This window comes from Pollicipes pollicipes, unplaced genomic scaffold, assembly GCF_011947565.3.
Source record: "Pollicipes pollicipes isolate AB1234 unplaced genomic scaffold, Ppol_2.1 Scaffold_3216;HRSCAF=3773_pilon_pilon_pilon, whole genome shotgun sequence".
In the NCBI taxonomy this organism is placed as follows: domain Eukaryota; kingdom Metazoa; phylum Arthropoda; class Thecostraca; order Pollicipedomorpha; family Pollicipedidae; genus Pollicipes; species Pollicipes pollicipes.
Window position 1 is genome coordinate 1,211,498 of NW_023596251.1, and position 22,803 is coordinate 1,234,300.

The 22,803-nt window shown below is 51.5% G+C and overlaps 1 protein-coding gene across 1 annotated transcript; it reads right to left on the minus strand.

Annotated features, from left to right (window-relative positions):
- Positions 1-13,387: 13,387 nt before the first annotated feature.
- Positions 13,388-17,255, minus strand: LOC119090996 (forkhead box protein K1). Its single transcript, XM_037213720.1, has 5 exons — positions 17,248-17,255; positions 16,230-16,350; positions 15,436-15,582; positions 14,639-14,823; positions 13,388-13,470 (listed from the first exon to the last, which is right to left on the minus strand). The coding sequence occupies exons 1-5, from the start codon at positions 17,253-17,255 to the stop codon at positions 13,440-13,442; spliced, it is 492 nt and encodes a 163-aa protein (XP_037069615.1). The 3' UTR covers positions 13,388-13,439.
- Positions 17,256-22,803: the final 5,548 nt, after the last annotated feature.

Genomic DNA, 22,803 nt, shown 5'->3' on the forward strand with positions numbered 1-22,803 from the left:
TACAGCGGCTCTTTTCGAGGTGCACTTTACCTTTGGGAATGGGAGCATCAGATGATTCGTGTGACGTACTGGCTCAAACATAAACCAATGCACTTCTCGGTAACAGGCTTCCGCCAGCTGGGTCAATTACAAATGTTATTCCATTCGCACCAGTACAGGTGCGTGCGGTGCCTGTTATTATGACAATAGTCGCGGCTGCAGGGAAAAGACATAGTGCCGTTATAAAGTTGTGAAAACGTAATTTGGACTCGAAAATAATTAAAATCTATATCCTTACTGTACTATGACGGCGCTGCAGTGGTACTATCCAATACTTTTATTAGAAGTAAATAGTCCTGAGGCTTCACTAGAGTATACTTTTTTGAAATATGCCACAAAGATGGGACACTACCTGCAAAAACGAAGTGAGTTTACCAAACTAAGTTATGAGATACTGGCTCTATGTTTCCAAACATAAATGTAATGCCCGCAATATTGTGGGTATCCTTTACACAGATATTGAAGAATATAAGCCATTTTTAGTGGTAGGTTGTGGGGGGAGGGTGTCTATCAGGCCAAGCTATGTGAAGGATACATTTACATTGCCAACTCCAACACGAAATACGATGATTACGATATACAGTATGACGTAAGCACTCCACGAGACGCCTCCATCACGTGACGCCTGCTGTGTGTGACGATTAAGCTGTGGGTTATACCGGCGCGGGTTAGAACGGCCCGTTTGTCGGAGCGACCTCTCACATCTCACATTACACGCAGTGTGACTTATCTGTGACCTGGAGTTCCAAGCCGTCTTGCGCGAGCACGAAATTTAAACTTATTCATTGAAGTTTGTTACAGATGTCCTGAAGAGTTGAATGGTTACTCCAAAGACCGGTAGGGCAGGGCGGGGGAGAGTGTATTTGCTGTGAGAGAGTGTATTTACCCATGATGTGACAGTGTAGGAAGAAACGCTATGAACAGTATATTGTGGTGTTCCTACTCGGCAGGCAAAACCGACAGATAGGTGGTCGAGCCGAGCGCGTGCACGAGCCTTCAGTCGGCAGAGCTCGCGCACGAGCCTTCAGTCGGCAGAGCGCGTGCACGAGCCTTCAGTCGGCAGAGCGCGTGCACGAGCCTTCAGTCGGCAGAGCGCGTGCACGAGCCTTCAGTCGGCAGAGCGCGTGCACGAGCCTTCAGTCGGCAGAGCGCGTGCACGAGCCTTCAGTCGGCAGAGCGCGCACACGAGCCTTCAGGTGGCAGAGCGCGTGCACGAGCCTTCGGTCGGCAGAGCGCGTGCACGAGCCTTCAGTCGGCAGAGCGCGTGCACGAGCCTTCAGTCGGCAGAGCGCGTGCACGAGCCTTCAGTCGGCAGAGCGCGTGCACGAGCCTTCAGGTGGCAGAGCGCGTGCACGAGCCTTCGGTCGGCAGAGCGCGTGCACGAGCCTTCAGGTGGCAGAGCGCGTGCACGAGCCTTCAGGCGGCAGAGCGCATTAACGCTCCGGACCCGACACAGATCTTCTGGATCTGTGCTCAGCAATGGAATCCATCGCCCTGCAATGGCTCCGAACATGACAATTATAAACTTGTGCTAGACTTCCATCATGCCCCAAATAAAAACGATATTCATTGTCATGAACACCATGAAACGAAATACGCCTCAACCTGTGTGCGTGCCATTGCAGCAGCGTGGGTGTTGGCTGCATGGCCTCAGCCACCTGCCGAGTATCCAAGCATTTGTTGGTAGCAAACATAGTTTCCCAGTGCTCCGCGCGCCTCGCGCTATATTATTGATACAGGGGAGGGGGGAGGGTGCCACCGTTTTCCCACGTCGCTCAGGCACGCCGACCGATCATCCAATGCCTTTGTCCCCTGTCGGTCTCATCCAGTGACCCCGCTGACCGTGGTCAAGGCAGCAGGCAAACAAGCATGGCGTTCGGGCGCCCGCAGCGCCATCTCGCGGCAAACTACCGCATCTGTACAAGATGGCATGCTGGCCTTAACTGAATTGTTAGCAGCAGCGACCCGATATTTTATAGCTTTTGTGGAATGTGCATACACGTCTCGCATCAAAGCTTCCAAGACATCAGTTGCACAGAGGCGGTTGCAGATCTCCGTTTTTGGTAGGTAACTTGTTATGTAAGGAGAGTATTAAACGCAATATTTCTGCCACAGTTTCGCTGCATTTTGTGAAATAAAAATCACGAATTCGTTCATTTAATCATACGCATCCCTAGCTCTGGGTATATACACACGTCATCCAGATACGATACAGATGCGCACTCAGATATTAAACATGGGGAAACTACTGGTGCTGGTCTTACATTTTTTAGATGGCACGTGCGAGCAGTGACCATGGAACTCATTTCCACATCACACTTATGACGTCAGGCTTCCAAAACAAAAGATCCACCATAGGCGGCTCGAGACTCTGCGGTTTATTAGATCGACTGCGTTGTACAAGCTCAACTGAAAGCGAGGGTGTGTGGCAGGTGTGCCGCTGTCTGAGCTCGGCTGGGGGAGGCTGGAGCGATAAAGCTCACCTAGCCAACCTCCAAATTCCCGGATTTCGGCCACTTGGATTTGCGTCCCTGATGCCAAAATAAGAATGAAAGAAAAACATTTGTTCCGTTCTAATATTGTTTGCATGATGCGGAAGCGCTTAGTCCTACTAAGTAACAACCCCAGCGTGTAGTATGCTTCCGCCACAACTATGGATTCTCTAAAAATGGGAAATCCAACTACACGATCCCATACATACATTACGACGACTATGCATCAAACATATTTGGCAGGAGCGCACTGAGGTAATCAAAGATAGGGGAACCGATCAGCCGTTTGATGAGGAAAAGGGACGCAAAGGGTGCTTCCCCCTTCGGTCGCACTGAGCCCGCCTAATGTTTGAATTTTGGTTTTTATCTTTGCATCATAAAAACCTGCACATTTGGAGCTGAACTCTGTCAAGCTAAACAGTCGAAATATAAATGTATCTATCTGCCCATTCGTTTGGTTATTCTACGAGTAATAAGACTATTTAGTGACCCCTGACTACCTGAGTGGTCGCTCAAACGCTGCTTCAAATATTTTCCGTAGGTCAGGACCGAACCCACGCACTCCGATCGGCTGCAGCGTCGCAGCCCATAAACATCTCCTGCCAGACCCAAACTCAGCTGAAGGCAGTCATGGCGAATCTGAAGGGAGGGACAGCCCGAGCGGTCACTTCCAGCGCGAAGTCAAAACGCCTGATTGCGCCTTCGGACCCGTATTCGGTATGAATTGACCATAATTCTGACGTATGCGATGTATCCGTCCAGCATGGCAGGCGACAGTGGGAGCGTTGCCAGCCTGAATCACTCGGTTGTTATCGACCGTTCTCGGTGACGTCACTTGGTTCAAGGGCGTAGCGGCAGAGCGTCGCTACAGTTTTCCGTCACAGCGGCACCTGGTGGCCGCATACTAGCGCCGCGTGGCGGAATAAAATCCCACTTGTCAGAATCTGTGGAGAGACTGGACAGAGCCCGGCCTGGCAACAACGTCAAAATAGCACACCGACTCCGTCCCAACTGTGGCTGCATCGCGTGTTCCTGTCCCAACTCTATATGTTCGCCTGTTCCTGCCCCAACTCTATAAGCTCGCCTGTTCCTGTCCCAACTCTATATGCTCAGCCGAAACGAATTCTCGATTATTTGCAGTTTGGAAATTGTGAACAGGCTTGCGAAAAACACAAGAACGTTTTGCGAATGTTTGTCACAATTAACGGCTCTTCACACCTGCTTGGTCCCCATGGCCGAAGCTCAGTTATTAGTATATCAGTATATTAGTATATCAGTATATCAGATATATCTATATATATTACAGCTGTTGGCCTGATTTTAGGCTCGCGATGGGGCGGCTCTCGTGAATACGCTTGAGGCCCGGGGTCGGTAGGCTGTGCACGACCTCCAGCGCTTCCAAATAAAGGTCAGGTTGATCGCCCCCCCCCCCCCCCTAAGGTATTTGAGGGATGCCTCTCCGGCACGTCGTGCAACCGCGCCTCAACTTTCGTTGTTCTATCGTGCCCAAACTTTCAGAACATTCATGGCGCGTGTTTTAACATCAAAAACTTGTCCCTAACAATGCTGCTTTCCGGGTAGCTACTGGTTTTCGGAACACTGCGCAGCGATCCACGGCTGGCGCGGGCGACGGGCGCCAACCGACGATGTAGACGGGCGTGAGCGGTATGCCGACGCTGCTACATTAACGGATCCCTACATCATAAACAGGTGCAGATGCTGCTACATTAACGGATCCCTACATCATAAACAGGTGCCGACGCTGCTACATTAACGGATCCTACATCATAAACAGGTGAAGACACTGCTACATTAACGGATCCCTACATCATTAACAGGACCAGACGCTGCTACATTAACGGATCCTACATCATAAACAGGTGCAGACGCTGCTACATTAGCGGATCCCTACATCATAAACAGGTGCAGACGCTGCTACATTAACGGATCCCTACATCATAAACAGGTGCAGACGCTGCTACATTAGCAGATCCCTGCATCATAAACAGGTGCAGACGCTGTTGCATTAACAGGTCCCTACATTATAAACAGGAGCAGACACACGGCCACTCAAATTCCGTGTCACTGAGGGGCATGTCATAAGAGCGTGTCAGGTTCTCCAAGCGCCATTTTCAGGAAAATTTGACTTTTGCCTAACCCGGAAGGTCAATTATTGACCTAACAGCATGCCATTTATTGCTTGTTGCAAGATGTTTTTTTCAGGTCAATTCATTGCCTTTTTCCGCGAGTCTCTATCCTTCTTACTTTAGTAACGGCATGGGGTCACATCGACTTCTCCTTCCCCCTTTCAGTTTTCGTTATGAAAACCGGCGAATCAGGGTGAGGGTTAAGTGCTGCGCAGCCCGGCACAGGTACTTTCTAGTCCTGCGTCGGACACGCGGCCTCTCCCGTGCCCGACACGTTGCCGCTCCAGTGCCGAATGTGCGCCCATCCTAGTGCTGAAAGGCCGCTGCCGTGTCAGACACGCGGCCGCTACTATGTCAGACACGCGGCCTCTCAGGTGTCGGACACGCGGCCTCTCAGGTACCGGACACGCGGCCTCTCAGGTACCGGACACGCGGCCTCTCAGGTACCGGACACGCGGCCTCTCAGGTGCCGGACACGCGGCCTCTCAGGTGCCGGACACGCGGCCTCTCAGGTACCGGACACGCGGCCTCTCAGGTACCGGACACGCGGCCTCTCAGGTACCGGACACGCGGCCCCTCAGGTGCCGGCACAACACCGGTCCGGTATCCGGACACGTGGCCTTTGCTGTGCCCGACGGCCGCTCCTGTCTCGGACACGCGGCCCCTCCTGGACCGGACACCCGGCCGCTCTTGTGCCGGACATTTGACGGTCCCGGTGATCGGATAGCGACGCTGTAGAGAGCGGCTCACTGCCGCGGCAATGGGGTTCTGGTGCAACACGCCATGTTAAGATGCAGAGCATCAAAATGGCACAGTGCGGGTTAATGTAACAAGTATTTCACTCCTCTTCCTCTATTTTCATGAGCTTGTGATAGATGCCCATTAGGTCGTAAGTCCATGACTGGAACATATGAATACAGTATGCACGTGAGCATGCCGATGGAAGGCCGGCGGAGAAATGTTACGAGAGGTTACGATACGTACGATGTCCAAGTGTTACTTTACAAAGTGGCGATTTTGGTCCAAGGGTGGCGCTGAAATCAGCATCGCCGCTAAACACTAAACAAGGCCGTCATATAGCGAAATAGCCGAAGCGCGCGAAATCAGCAATGATCAACCAATGCCTCTAGGCATGGCTCGGCACGCGGACATTGGCCCGCGATCCATGTAACTCAGGCCATGATATGGCTTATCCAGTGTTGGATTTCTGGTTGGTGGTTCTTTGTGGGAGGGGAGGGGGTTCACCAAGTACGGATAGACATCTCAGTCATAGACAAAGGCTGAGGCTGTGATATGAAACAGCGCAGTAATTCTGAAGTTCAAGGTTACGCAGTTCGTAACATAAAAAGAGTGTACAATTGAATGCAAAGCAGCTTACAGGTGATTTAAGCTTTTTAACAGTCCTTTCTGCAACACTGGTATTGCCACAGTGTGTCATGATAAAGGGCATAGGGTTTGCCACATGTCATTTGTGGTTGCGATGTGGCCGTTAACAAAACATGCTCTCGCCTTTCTCCGTGCATTCGATGTCTTCTATCTGAACCCAACCGACGTGCTCACCAAGGGGCCGCAGTTTCGCAAAATGTGTGGGGGGTTGAGCAGTGAAAACCGCCCGACCTGCTCCAAAAAAACATGCCACCAAACAGGCTTTTCTGCAGATTTTGCCCACTTTCTTCTCAAAGTTGTGCGAAGGGGTGTTGAAGCTCAAATTACGGGCTAAAGCCCCCAACTGAATGTGAGGCTACACGCCTGCGCTTAACAATCTCAGACCGTTGCGCCGGCCGCTCATGCACTAACAGCCACGTCCTAACCACCGGCACTTTTGGCATGCCATGCAAATGATACTTGAGTGCAAATGAATCTTCCGAAACGAAACGAAAGCATATGGTATTCATGGCTCGCAACAATTGCAACAATTCAGCTGTGTTTTTTCGTGTGGTTTATCACGTTTATAGTTCCATTTCAACGGTTTTGATAGATTTGGCTTTCGGTGACGAAAAAGGCTGTTACAAATTTCGTCAGTGACAGAGAAGACATTTTTTCACCCCTGCTCGAAATCTGTCTGGATGGTGCTATCTACGACTCTCCGCCGTTTAATGCAAACATAATATTCCGTAGGGAATAGGTTGAACCGAGGTCTAACGCATAAAAAGTGCATAAAAGTCGCCTGAAACGGGAATCAGTCTCGGTTCCTTTGCACCCAGCATGGCCCCTGACTGCCTAAGTGGTCGCTCAAACGCTGCTTCAAATATTTTCCGTAGGCCAGGACCGAACCCACGCACTCCGACCAGCTGCGCGGTCGCAGCTCATAAACATAACCTGCTGGTCCCAAGCTCAGTTAGAGGCAAACACGGCAAATCTGAGTGAAGGGACGGCCCATGCGGTCGCTGCCAGCGCAAAGGCAAAATGCCTGACTGCGCCTTCGGATTCGTATTCGATTCGAATTCGCTAGAATTGTGGGACAGTCGATGTATCCGTCCGGCATGGCAGGCCGTGGCCTGAGCACCACCTGCCTGACGCACCCGGCCGCTATCGACCATTATCGGTGACGTCACCAGGATCGAGTGCGTAGCAGCAGACCGTCGGCATAGTTGTCTTTCACAGCGATACCTGGTGGCCGCATACTAGCGCCACGTAGCGGAATGGAAGCAAACCTGTGAGAATCTATGGAAGAGAGTTTGGGTAGAGCCCAGGCCCGGCAATGTCAAGACAGCAAACACTGACTCCGTCCCAACCGTGGACGCATCGCCTGTTCCTGCCCCAGCTGTATCTGTTCGGCCGGAAAAAGTTTGCGATGATATAAGGCTTGAGAATTGTGAACAAATTTAGTAAAATACTGAAGAATGTTCGGTGAATGTTGACCACCTTTAACGGGCCTTCACGCCTGTTTGGTTCTCACATCCAAACCCCAATTGTTCCAGTAATGCAACATTTGTGAAGCATTGAATTCATTTTTCATTAATAATTGTTCTTGTGTTTTTCATTCATTTTCAATTTTCCACTTCATTCAATATTTTTTTGTCTGAAAACGATACCTCGTCCTTTTAACCGGATGTCTGAAGGAAGACCGCGATGAAAATCCAACGTTGCAATAAACATCAACCTGATGAGCTTCATACCAATGGATTGCAATTTATGCATTTATTTATTACAGCATGCACTTCGTGATTAACGCGCCCGATGTCCTGTGGGGCAGCGCATTTCGAATGGCAGTCTTACCGTCACTCTCCAGCTCCTGGGCGGTGCTGGACTCCGCTCGGTGACGAGGTGGACCGCGGCGGGCTACATGGCAGACGTCCGGCATCTTCAAACGGGGCGGCGGCGGGAGCTTGGGGGATTCGTCACAGCACCGGCTGCACCTCACGAGACATGGCGGGACAAAGAAGCCGATGGCGGCCGATAAGCGCTGCGCAGCGGCTCTCTCCCTCTCTCTCTCTGTATAGATGTTAATGATGTATGTATATATGTATATATGTTACATGTGGTTAAAGATAGTACGTTTATCGACGACAAACGCATATGGAAGCATTGAAGTTTCCATCAGCTCTTTATGAACACAACACTTTTGTGAAACAGAACGGGTACAGTTGTATCCCTTTCTTGCATACTGAGAAGTAAAGTCTGTAAATATTATGTTTTTATGTGGTTAGGTAATGTATTAAATATTTGGCTACTCGCAAGCCGTTCACACACACACACACACATACGTTCTCAACAAACCAAAATTTAATCGGCACAGCAAATGCATTTCAGTTGATGTAAAACCAGACATATGTACTACTCCATGCACCATACAATACAAAAATACTTAACCTTGCCTCAAACACGTTTAGTTAGCTGTCCTACTGATGGAAATGCCTTTTCTCCGCGCGTATCAATGAAAACGCATTGCGAGCCTTTTGTCCTCCTGAGGTACACACAAGCTGCCGTGCCTCTGAACAGAAGGCGACCCTCTCCCCATTCGATTCGGACGTTCGGCAAACGAGACGCCCGTCATGCCAATGTCATGCGCAATCGCTCGCAACTACTTGGGCTGATTCTTCTGTGACCACGCGATTGCACGTCTGTACGCATATTCGGTGCTCAATGACGTCACTCACGCTCAGCCAGGCTAGCTACCTCCGGAGTCCGGGCGGCGCTGACGATGATCCTCGATTCGAAGGTTCGCTCAAGGTTCTTCTAGATCGGGCTCGCTATCACTGGCCGAAGAATACTTTCAAACGCAGCCTCCGCACAGCGCCCACTGCGCGTGCAACAGTGATGCAGTAGAACACATTCGGTTGCACAAGTGATTGCAGCGACTGATAAATGAGGCTCTTTGAAATCAGATGAAGGTGATGTTAAGTACAACTGGAGTACCTGTGCAGTTCTGCACAATTCTATGAAGTTGCGATGTCTATGACAGGTTTTCACACAAAAAATACATCAACGTAAACGACTTCACGGAATAAACCACCAACACCATTAATTTAACAATTGCTCAGTGATCTCTTTCTGGGCGGATAGCAATCAGGCGCTTCACCACATATGAAGAGGTTTTACAGCGAAAGGCGTTGTGGACTCAGTGAACGTAAATTGTAGATCGAAATGGGATCAAAATTGCGTACTGACGTTGGCAAACGACATTCAATCGGGAGTTTTCAACCGTCATTAAAAATTGAATAAGATCTTAGGTCAAGAATTGTTAAGAAATCGGCATGATTTCAGTCAATGTAGAGCTGTCATTCAGAATGGAAGAGGACTTCAGGCAATTTAGAACCGTCATTCAGACTTGATAGTTATGAGTATGTGCGCTCGCACGTCTCAAAACCGTGATATCCGACGCTGCAGTCTCCGGGTTTAGGTTGCTGTCTCCGGAACTGGAAGGGCAAGGGCAGAACCTCTACTTTTCGTGTTACTTTACTAAATATGTTTATATGTTAAGGGAGCAGACTCAGAGTTATCAAGGCGAAGCACACGGTCAAGGTAATCTTTCAACGATACGAATTGACTTTGAAAGGCTTTCGGAAGGATTATTTCACAAGGGTCGCCCTCGCCTGCCGGCGCCCGACGCCTGGTGTTACCTGCAGCGGCCGACGCCGCTCTGCTTGGTGGAGACTTCAACCTCGGCCGATCCGTGTTCTTCCCCCTGAGATTGCCAGCGCGCAGGCTCTAAACTTTTCATGTCATATGTTTCCCTGGTCGATCCTGCAAAAGGACTGACGTCCTTAAGCAAACATAGGTTGTTTTTTCCAGTTTTGACCTCATTTCGATTCACTCTTTCTAACACATGTGATACTCTTCCCTTTTGCTGGGACAAGCTCGTTACCAATTTCCGAGATGCTCTTTTGTCGCCTCCGTCTTAACGACATGCATGCTGGTGTTTCGACGCCTTGAACAATGCATTCAAATTTGATTTAGTGCAAATGTTTCCAGCCCATAAATCGCAGCCAGCATTTTTAGAGAACAAAGCCAAGTTACGGCTCTGTAGATATCAATTTCTGGTATTCGCCATGTTGTATTTGTACAATGGGCAGTGTAAGAAAACGACTCAGTTCTCAAATGGGCTTCAATACGGGTGAAATCCTTGAAAATCGCGGTGTCGTCACGTGGTTGGTTTAAGTTGCCGATCATCTTACGGTGATTTTGACTTACCTGCCTCTTGACTCAGGCGCTCTCCACTTTAGAGCGGTGACGTGGCCTGGACGATGAGATGACGTGGTGGCGAATACGTCGTGTGCGATCGCCAAAAACCTCCCAACACCGGGGTTTAAACCCTCAACGTGGGTTTATGGCGCTGAACGGGAAGAAAGGGCTTGTAACTTGCCCTTAAAATACCATAAAACAGGCTTCTAACCGGAATACACCCAATTTACCATCAACGTTAGTGGGCTAGTCTACCACAGCTGAATAAGACAGCGCACTTCTGCTCCAATACGTTTCCTGGGTGTATATCGGCGGGAGACGTTACTGGGCATCATTATTTGGTCGAAACCAGGTTTCAGCAATCGACGCAGGATCGATGGTATGCAGCTTTAGACGCTGGGCGTGCATGGTTTCGAGAACGAAGATGTTAGTTAATGTGCGCGACTATTGAGGGGTGCCACGGGACCGCCGGCGGGCAGCCGCAGGGCGGGCCTCAGGCTCTGTGCGCGACTATTGAGGGGTGCCACGGGACCGCCGGCGGGCAGCCGCAGGGCGGGCCTCAGGCTCTGTGCGCGACTATTGAGGGGTGCCACGGGACCGCCGGCGGGCAGCCGCAGGGCGGGCCTCAGGCTCTGTGCGCGACTATTGAGGGGTGCCACGGGACCGCCGGCGGGCAGCCGCAGGGCGGGCCTCAGGCTCTGTGCGCGACTATTGAGGGGTGCCACGGGACCGCCGGCGGGCAGCCGCAGGGCGGGCCTCAGGCTCCACTCGCGATAGGCACGCTCGAGCTGCCCAGCGCTGTTTTGCTGGTGTTGGACGGACGATTACCGCTGTCGGTTTGGTCACGTGTTTTCGACCGACAGGTTTTCGTAACGGTTTCATTAAATATTTGAGTCGAAGCGGAGGTCAGCACACTTCGAGGGCTCCTCCGAACGTAGAGACCGGCAAATTCGTCAAGTTTTTCGGTGCTAATACTCGACCGGTTTGTTCAATCCTTCGACAACACGCCGTGCCAGAACCAGGCAGCATATTGCGGCGAACGCAGCTTGCTGCAGTCCTGAAACATCGCTGCGTAATACCAAAACATTCAGGTCATGACACGAAGGTAGACCACAGTTAACGAGATATATGAACTGCGTAATTAAAACACGCAGAATGCAGTAAAAACAGAAAATGAACAAGCGAGCCTGGTACGAACGCCAAGTTCTGAATACTTGACACTCCGTCAGCCCCGCTCAGCCAGACATTGCATTGCATTTTGCACTTTGTTTCCTTTATCTATGAGGCAATTCACGTTATGAGTTCTTGAAGTTTGCATAAGTTTGATTTTTTCTTTGAACGCTCTTCATTTCCATATCTCAGCTCCAGACGGTTGGGGGCCAAGCTCACCCATGGGGGCAAACTGGACGCTGGGGGGGGGGGGGGGGGGCTCACTCAAAAGGGTACAAATCGACACTCGTGCTAACGAGCAGGCGATCAACTTTGTTAGAGGCTTGTAACCAGTCATAAGCAATTAGGCAGCAACCAAGACGTCGGTGCTTTCAGTACCCCTCACTCCAGTCTAGTTACAAAAACAAACGCACAAAGCAAACTGCACTCTGTATTCATCATCGGCACCAGCACGTAAGGTGAGGTTCACACAAACCACGACACGGACACATTCGAATATGTACAAACACTCAAACGTGTATTGGCAATACTGGCCGGCACACAGTGCTCCACAGAAGCACATGTGCGCAAATGTACACACGCTCACTGAGTATTGCTGGAGACGACACCCGCAGTCGTGCTCTAAAAAGCCGTATCAACAGACCAGTGGGAGCCGTCGCTTACTGTACAGGTGCAAACGCGGAGCGCGCGCTCCGCGATCGCGTCAGATCTTGACTTTGTGTGGCCGCGGCGGCCACGGCCGTCCGCGCTCATTACAGCCGAAGGTGGGACTCTCTCTCTCTCTGTGTCCCGGCGCCGACCGTCCCGCCGACCGGACAGCAGCAGCTGGAGACGCCAGCTCCCCCCCCCCTCGAACCGCACAGCCGCCACCGGCGCAGCAGGGCCCTTGAGTCCGCTGACGTCAGCACGAGCCTCCAGCCGACCAGCAGACATGCCAGCCGACCCCGGCCGTGCACAGTGCCGCTGACGTCCGCACGAGCCTCCAGCCGACCAGCAGACATGCCAGCCGACCCCGGCCGTGCACAGTGCCGCTGACGTCCGCACGAGCCTCCAGCCGACCAGCAGACATGCCAGCCGACCCCGGCCGTGCACAGTGCCGCTGACCGGTCACACCGGCCCGAGTGACGTTACATCGGCTCCAAACGACGTCACGCCGGCCTTGAGTGACGTCACGGCGTCCCCGCGGCGCTCGAGCGCAGCACCGCCGGCCCGCTCAGGTACCCGCCGGCGGGGCACGTCAGCTCCGGTGCGCTGGCGGCGGGTCCGGCTGACCGCGTCCTGCGGGAGCCAGAGCGCCGATTGAGGTGCTGCTGCCCCAGAGGGCAAGTTCGATAAAATGTCACTTCATCATTGTGGCATATGTAGATGCCGAAATCCGACCGTACCGGAATTCAGACGCCATCAAGGCACTGAAGTAGACAATCGGACAAAGGTGACCACATAAATATTAATACATATAGCCCTTCACAAGTCAGCACAGGATTTAGACGAGGACTCTCCGTTAGCGCTCTCGCCACGTGGACACCTCACCTCTCTCAGGTCCTCCGGTAGCGCTCTCGCCACGTGACACCTCACCTCTCTCAGGCCGTGCCACTTACACCTCACCTCTCTCAGGTCTCCGGTAGCGCTCTCGCCACGTGACACCTCACTCTCTCAGGTCTCCGGTAGCGCTCTCGCCACGTGACACCTCACCTCTCTCAGGTCTCCGGTAGCGCTCTCGCCACGTGACACCTCAACCTCTCTCAGGTCTCCGGTAGCGCCTCTCGCCACGTGACACCTCACCTCTCTCAGGTCTCCGGTAGCGCTCTCGCCACGTGAACCCTCACCGTCTCTCAGGTCTCCGGTAGCGCTCTCGCCACGTGACACCTCACCTCTCTCAGGTCTCCGGTAGCGCTCTCGCCACGTGACACCTCACCTCTCTCAGGTCTCCGGTAGGAATGTGATGTCGCACGGCGAGAGCGAAACGTCACCGGCTGGTATCAATGACGTCACACTGGCTGCCGGAAAGAATGCGTGACTCACTGATCATCGCTAAAGGCGGACGGCTCCACCGACCGTGCGCCGCGAACTGAAACGTGACACTCGTGGAATAATGTAGCACGCTATGGAGCCTTTTCAACCCTTATTCTAGTCACCTCCTGCAGGGTTAATTCGCGACAGTCTGAGGTTTGAGCACAACACCCTCCTAATGAGGTTCAGGAATCTGTACAGTATTTGCCTAGACGGTGTCTGTCTGTCTGTCTATCCCGTTTTGAGTAGCGTTGTCCACGGGCTGAACGGCGGGCCGCTGAACAGTGAAATTTGGACCCGCGCGCCGGCGCACGAGGTTTTCCACGGGTAGATCGCGGGCCGCTGGGGTCCGGGGTTGGGCGTGGCACGTGGCCGAAGGGCCGTTTTGGCCCACTGGCTTCGTACGGGCGGCCCAAAAATATGACCCGACGACAAAGCCGGAGAGCAGCCGTTTAAAACCGCGGCCACATCTTGACGGCCAGGGGTCGATGAGACGAGAGACTGATACGTTTAGGTACACCACTGAGCGGGGAATGACATGGGGCTAACTTGCCGTCGCACATGCCAAGCGTCACGTGCGCAGAGGCGGCCAAGATAGTTGGCCGGTGCTTAACTTTTTACGTTTAATACCGCATCGCGGCAGCTAGAGTGCGTGGAGCTGCGAATCCAATTGCATAGTATCGGTCGACGTGTCGTCAGTTCACGTGAACAACACGAGTTTGTGCGACGCACGGTTGCACCAGCAATCGTTGAGAAGCCGGAGATGCCGGCATTTCGAAAAGCGGTGCCTAATACACCACCCTGCCGTCGAAACTGTAGCAAGGATCGTGGCCAACCTTACGTGGGGGCGTGTGAGCGCAAAAGCATGGAGATTAGAGTACGTTCTGGCCCATTGTTCTGGTTCGCTGACCTTCGCACGAAACCCATGGCACGGTAACACATGAATCCCACTGCGGCGTCTCGGACTAATGTCTGTCTCACTGCCTTCAGGCTAACGCCCAAGACACACAAACTTGACGGCGGCGAGCCGCACGGTCACGCCGTCCATGCCAACACAATTAAACCTCACCACACCGAGACAACTGTGCTGTTTTGGCGCGGCGGGCCGACCGCGAGCGAGCACACCATTGCGCCATGGCAGCCGGCCTCACTCACGGTCCGGGAGACCTGGTGCCGACGCTGTGCACGCCACGCTGCCGCCGCCGCCGGAAGGCCTGCTCGGCCAGCTTGGCCTCCGAGAGCGGCTCGATGCGCCAGAAGCTGCCCTTGCCCGGGTCCTCCTGGCTGCGTGGCACCTTGACGAAGTAGCGATTCAGCGACAGGTTGTGTCGGATCGAGTTCTGCGCAACGGGAGAGCCCGGTTAATTCACCACCGAGTTCTGCTGAAGGGAGGATCCCTGCTGCCAGGCGGCCGAGTCCCGCTGCGGGGAATTGCGGCCGGTGAATGACAGTTCTGCGGAGTGGAGGATCCTGGCCAAAAGACAGTACAGGATAGTTTATCAACATCGTTGACGAATAAAACATGCAAAGATAGACTGAACTCCACAGTACGCAGACGGGAAATTGTGTGGAAAACCGGTCGAGACAGTATTCTTTATGGACGGGTTTCATTGCATCCTTCCTGATGAAACTCAAGAGAGATAACTTAGCCTATGGTTTTGTTTGTCATAAACAATTATAGTAAGGATAGCCCTGTAATTGCTATAAGCTGAAATTGAGCTGTTGGCAAGCAGAAACCAGTCCTTCACCAGCGTGCTGTACTCTGCCCCACCGCAAAAGGCTTAAAACCAAGTAAAAGCAGTCGAGGAAGGGGGGGGGGGGGCAGTAGCACTGCCTTGACAGAACTCGAACGTCTTCCTTCTGACGTGGCACCACGGCACCTGAACCCGAACGGGTGTCCAGAGCCCGTGGCCGGCCCGGCGCCACCGGCTCGGCGCCGTTGCCTCGCCCACCTGCCAGCCCTTGTCGGCGGTGCGGTAGTACGGGTAGGTGCGCGTGATGAACGAGTAGATGCCGCTCAGCGACATCTGCCGATCCCGCGATGACGTCACCGCCTGCACGATCAGCTGGGCGTACGAGAAGGGCGGCTTGACGTCCGCCTGCCGACCAGAGCCCGGTCAGTGGCCGGAACGAGCTCCGTGTGGGGGCAATTACACGGACCGTTTATCATTGACCTCAGGGGACCACAGATCATCCACGGTGGCGAATGGCTGCGGGGTGTGACTCAGCTCTATGTGCGGATATGCGCATTGTTACACAGACACGGAAAACGCGTTCTGTTCGGGAAAACAAAAACAAACGATCTTTGTGAAAGCCGTGCATCATGCAATGAACAGCGAGCGCCTCTGTCCATCACCGACCCACCAGCAAGGTTCCCGCTAATTCTTGACCCACCAGCAGCGCTCCTGCTTAGTCCTCACCCACCAGCAGTGTTCATTATTCCTGACCCACCAGCAGCGCTCCTGCTTAGTCCTCACCCACCAGCAGTGTTCATTATTCCTGACCCAACAGCAGCGCTCCTGCTTATTCCTGACCCATCAGCAGCTTATTCCTGCTCCCCCAGCAGTGGGGGATTATATTACTTATTCCTGATCCCCCAGCAGTGCTCCTGCTTATTCCTGACCCACCAGCAGTGCTCTCTGCCCCACCAGCAGTCCAGCACGGCTCCTGACCATCCCTGACCCGCCAGCGGTGCTCCCCATTAAGTCAGACCCTTCTCCCAGTCAGCAGCAGCCCTCCCGCTGACCTGTTCAGCTGTGTACTCGTCGGGCCGGCCGAGCGCCGCCGCTGGCCGGGGAGCGGCCGGCGGCGCGGTCGGCTCGCCGCAGTAGCCGTGGTGCAGCAGCGGCTCCGGTTCGGGCCGCGGGCTGGCCGGACGGCTGTTGCCGGCGCTGAGGGTCAGGTCAGGTCAGGTCAGGTCAGGTCAGGTCTCGCGCCCTGCACGGTGCGAGGTGTATGATGCAGCGCAGGTCGGCCCGGTTTGGCAAGCTGGATGGGTCTGTTGAACTGTTCGGGACTGTCGAACTGTTCGGGACTGTCGAACTGTTCGGGACTGGTCTCATTCTGAGCTAAGCCTGACATAGAGCAGGTCCAGGCGCCGATTCAGGACAGCTTGAACCTCTCTCGGGTTGACGGTCGCGCTCATTACACCGAGTGGTCTGCTCCCTGAACGCAGACTCCTCACTCTGCTCCAACGACCGGACCTTTGAACACGCGTCCGGTGCTGCCTTTTCCCGCCCCGAGCTTGATGGCTTGTCCCGACCTGAGGCTGGAGCCAGGCAGAGCCCCTCCGCAGTCCCCCCAGCCTTTGCCCACTGACTGGCCAGTTAAGCTCACCGAAGGGACCTATTTCAGCTCACTAGCCCACTGCTGCCCGCTGACAGTTCGGACCAAATGTTTGAAGCTTTGTGCACTGTGTATACTACCAGGCTTTGGACTGAAATGAATCACCACCTTCTGTTCAGTCAGCAAAGTTCGAGGCCTTTTCATAGAGCTGACTCCGAAGAGAGTGGAGTCCGCACAACACGTGAGAACCCGCTGAGACCTTGGTGGTCATAGGGTGTGTCAACTACATCGGTTGTTTGCGATGTTGAGATGTTTCAGTTTCACATATGAACAAAATGCCACAAGAAATGCCAGCAGAACAGCTGGGTAGTGGCAGTGATCCCAACTGCCAGCTGCCCCTGTGATGTCATGGATATTAACATTCAACCTTGATATCCATCAACATTATGTACATCTTGAATGAATCCCTGAGACTTCACTTCCTCATCGCTGGTCCCAAGCACTTCAGCCAAGCCAACTAGCTCCCCGCCATTGCCCTTGGCATGGATCACAGAACACACACAAGCACCTAAGGGCATCACGTCATACACTTCAGAACCACCTCACAGATTCCTTTTTAACAATGGGACCATGACAGTGTGCCAGAACAGGTGCCATAAAAGGCCCAAACTTGCTGGAGACCACTATCAACATTTGAGCCTGTAAGAGCCTGTCGCACCAAAACAACCCCCTGCGGCGAAGCTGACCTGATGGTGGCCGTGGGGGAGAGCGCAGGGCTGGTTGGGCCGCGCGGCTCGGTCCGCTCGGCCGGTGGCAGCAGGCACAGGCCACGAGCAGCCTCGCCCACCAGTGAAGAAAACACCACCAGCAGACCCGTGCTGGGAAACCGGATCAGACACCTGGCGGCGGCGGCAGGAGTTACGACCACCAGCGGAGAATCCACCATGGTGACAGACATTGGGGGCCTTGGTTGAGCACAGTGGTGGTGTGGGTCAGGCACCTGGCAGTCACAGCAGGATGACACAATGACAGTGTCAGGTATCTGATAGTCACAGAAGGTTGACACTATGACAGTGTCAGATAACCAGTCACAGCAGGCTGACATTATGTCAGTGTCAGACACTTGGTAGTCATAGCAGGTTGACACTGCCAGTATCAGATGCTTGGCAGTCACAGCAGGTTGACACTATGTCAGTGTCAGACAGTCAGCAGGCACAACATATTGGCACCATGACTGTGTCAGACATCTGGCAGTCACAGGTTAATACTTTGACACTGTCAGGTGTCTGACACCTGGCCAACTGGCAACATAGCAGTGTCAGACACCTGGCATCTGCAGCAGGTTGGCACCATGACAGGTCAGCCACCTGGCATCTGCAGCAGGTTGGCACCATGACAGAGGTCAGCCACCAGGTAGGATGGAAGGTATCACAGCAAAGTGGAAGAATGCTGTCAGGGTGAAGATGTCATAGCAATGGGTCAGATGCTAGGTATTGAAAGTGATGGTCAGTATGACAGTGGCCAAGCTGACACAAGGCAGGATAGAGCTAGGGTTTGGTAGAAGATGAAATACAACAGTTTTTTTTTACAATTGTTGTGCATGCTTGCAGTTATACAGGTTTTAACAAAAAATTTGAGGGGAAAGAGGAACCATCAGTGATACCTCAGATGTCCATCTGCAAAAAGTACATCCATTGCACTAGATGCCTACTTTACTACCTAGTGTCTTCTTAAACCTCAATTTGTACCAGCTTGCATTTGTTAGCAAAACAGTGCAGGATAGCCACAACTGTGTTCATAATTAGATGCCATCATGGAGATTTGGCTGTAGTAGTATCATGGCCAAAATTGCTCTTTGGAGCCTATTTTGGAATTTTTAGCATGAATTTTGACATAAAAATTGGGGTGGCTAATCTTAATTTGGGCATCTCATGGTAGCTTGAGACATGTATTGAAGGTGGTCAGAGATCATGTGAAGCCAGAAAAAGCAGCGACATGTAAGAAAATTAGGGAGTCACAGTTTGTAAAGGCAGGAGAAGCCCTAAAGCTAGCCCTAAAGCCCTAAGAAGCCCTAAAGCCCTAATGTCCCACATTTGTATTTCAACTATGCCCTAGTTGTTTTTGTCAATGCTATATTGTCCTCCCCAGCCCTGGGCATGACTATGCATACAACAACAGATAGCCAGAGATTCACCAATACCATCAAAGCACTGGACAAAAATTTGCATGCAAGCACAAAGAGTTTTGCTTATACCAGTTTTGGCTCATTACTCTGCACAGGTAAACCACTTGCAATCAATCTCACACCAGATAAGCCACCATGAGTGCAGCAGCTCCAAAACTATTATTATATTGTTAGCATTATCAAGATTTATGTATTTTTAGATGCTGCAACTTTGACAATGTAATGGTGCATGGTAAAAGTTTAGATGGTTACATGTCAATGCAATTGTTTCCACTGGCTAGGCTTTGTGCAATTTTGGCCCATCTCAAGCGGAGCAGTGTGGTTACTTTAAAGTCAGTAATGTGAATGAAATAGTATAGAAAACTATATAAATGTAGTCTAGTAAAGTATGACATACAAAAGTGAAGTACAGGAAATCTTGGAAAGCACCTTCCCACTCCCTGGTCAACACATCATTAACCTCTGTCCCAAGCAGAGAGGTTTGTCACCCCAACTGGGGCAGGAGCAGACCTGCCCCAAGTGTATTATTGACTGGTATGTCACCATTCAAAAACTGGGTCAATGGTCAAGGATTGCTTTCCAACTATTCTTAATGATGGTGAACACAATTATTTACATAAAATGATTGCAAATATCTTGAAGATTAGCAAACTGGATACCAACCTCTGGTACAATGCTCATTTTAAGACATACTAGCATGACAAAAGATCTGCTCATTAACTGTGAATATCCTGGAAGCCTTTGGTCCTGAAACACTGAGTTCTGTCAGTTCAAATGCAATAAGTGACCAAGTAGCAAATCACTAACAACTTCTGTGGCAATATGAGTTGCTGTAAAGAACAAAAATAGCACATCACACAATGTCTTACTTGGGAGGAAGCATGACCAGTGGATCATTTGGCCGCTGGAAACTGCCATCCACAAATATACCATTTTTGCCATTACACTTCAGGTAGAAATCTGGATCCTCAAATACGATCTCCAGGTGAACACGTGAAATGTAATTTGAATGCCCCAAGTCTACGTCCACTTCACCCCGGGAGCTGTGTCTGCCAATCGTTACTCGTTTCCTTCGGACATAATACTCCAGATCTTTCCACTGCAGCTTTGCAAAGGCAGGCTTTTCATCCTGATACTGTATCTCCATTTTACGTTATAATAAACTTGCGTGGAGACATCCCCCAACACTGGCTCGACTCCTCGTCCCCTCCATTTGCGATCACCCCAACAAGCATTACTACCGGCGCAAGCTTGGGCGCAAGAGCGCAGCACATGACCACACATGCCGACAAATGGCGGTATGTTGGTGATGCAGACTAAATAACTGCCAACTTTTTCGATATACTGCAATAAGATTTGCCCACCAGTGGCCTACAAGAACGACGCTTTTCACAATGTGCTTCTAATAAAGTTTATTCTTTTAGGTCCAGCCGTAGAAAAAAGGATTTCAGAGACAACACTATCATTTTAGGCTAGCCTAGAGGCCATTTGTAGCCAATTTAGTTCAAATTTCTACACAATTCAAATGAAAACAATGGAGGTCTATGTGACCAGGTACAATGTTTTTCATGTGATCAGAAACAGTGTGCTGTGCATCTGCAGATACTTAAGATCGTATAGATGTCTACATCAGGCCCTTCCCTTCGATGTCCCTTCGGCGCTTGGTAATGCTTATCGGTGATGCTTATCAAACTGAAAACAGGCACGTTGGTACATAAGATTATGCGTCGTCCGCTTCATTCATACGACAGGGAAATGGCTACACCCGTCGCACTCGTTCATCTACACCCTCCACTACTGACGACACCGGTTAATGACCCTGGATGATACTATATGACCTTGCATATTCTCACCTTACCTTACCTTGCCTTATGGTGACTGGGAGTTATAAAAGACCACTAGGTCCGTCGGTCCCGGCCTCGTCAGGCTCCCGGTCCGGTAACAGTCTCAAATTATGGGCAAATTTATTATGGGATGTCATACATGATGTCGGCTCAGTGTAAATCGCCCAGACTTGAATTGTTCAACTAAGGGTGACGACACGACCAGGTGTGGCAGAGCGTTCCACACATTGACGACCAGTGTGCTGAACGAAGTACGACGGACGAGAGTCCTAGCCTGAGGTTTTCTCAGTTTCCATTGGTGTCCTATCGTCACCTCCGAATTGTGTCTTGTCAGCAACTCCACCTCCGACAGCGACATACCTCCGTGACACAGCTGGTATACTGTAGACGTGTCTCCCCTGCGACGACGGTAGTACAGCGAGGGCAGCTGGAGGAGTCTGAGCCCCTCAGGGTATGGCCAGTGCCTTACTTCATAGACAAGACAGGTAACTCGTCGCTGAACCAGCTCCAGCCGCTTCTGGTCCAGTTTGCCGAACGGGCCCCAGACGACGTTACCATACTCCAAGTATGGACGTACTGAGGTCTTGAACAGCAAAGGCAACGTGTGAACATCGATGTTCGCAAAAGACCGCCTCACGATCGTCAGCATCTGGTTGGCCTAAAAGATCGCCTCCGCTGTCTGCACGTGGAACTTGAGCCTTTAATCCACGAAAATCCCGAGGTCCCTATCGGTGGACTCGACTGCGATTTCGGTGCCGTCTAAGAAGGAGGCCAGCCTCGGGTTGCAGTTCCAGATATGCATTAATTTGCACTTTGTTGCACTAATGGGGAGCAGTGACTTCTTTGGACACTTGGCCAGGGCGTTGAGGTTAACCTGTAGAGGTGTCTGTCATGGGCCGCGGGACGCGACAGTAGATCCTGATGTCATCCGCGAGCATTTTGACCACGCTTTGCACTTGTTCTGGTAAGTCGTTAACGAAGATTATGAATAGCGTTGGTCCCAGCACCGGTCCTTGCGGGATACCGCTGATAACGTCGCTCCAGTCCGACTTCGAACCTGGACCCGCACCTTTTGCATCCGGTTGGTAAGGAAAGCCCTGTCCAGCGCACCAAGTTGCCTATCACGCCGCAAGCATTGAGCTTGGGGAGCAGACGGTTATGAGGTACAGAATCAAAGGCTTTCTTGAAGTCCAGGTACGCCACGTCCGCCGGCTCTCCATCCTCCACCGCGGCAGTCCAATCTTTCACGACTTCTAAGAGCTGGGTGGCGTAGGACCGGTTTGAGAGAAACCCATTCTGGGTTGCTTAAAGAAGTCCAGACTCCGAGAAGTGATTAATTAGGTCATCTTTGACAAAAGATTCGAGTAGCTTGGAGGAAACCGCAATAAGACTTACTGCAGGGGCGGATCCAGGATTTCGTCGAGAGGGAGGGGGCACGAAACATCGAGGGGGGTCCCTAGAGTTTGGGGCCCTCTAGAAATCTGCTGGCATTCTTCCCGTTCAATTTGTAGATAAAAAGTATAAAATATGTAAATAAATATGTATATGTATATATATATATATATATATATATATATATGTATGTATATATATACATATATATATATATATATATATATATATATATATATATATATATTTCATAGAACGGGAACCCATCTTACTGACCACAGCCCTATAAAACTAGGCGTGCTACATATGCACATACATGGAGCTCACTCATTTTCTACAGATCATGTGAAATCCCGTGATTTTGAAGTAACTGTTTCGGAAAAACAGATGAAATAAACTCAAGTTGGCGGCTAAACACGATCAAATCCAAGGACGAACTTCATTTCTAGCTTATTCACGGGTAGCCGGCTGGGCGATGTAATCAGCTGATGGCTGAAGAATAAATGATAAAGTTTTCCTTTGTTAAAAAGTAGAGCGCAATATCACAACATTCAAAATATGTTAAGAACGTGGTGCGCAAGTATAAGAAGTCACAGAATAGAAAAGGAAAATGA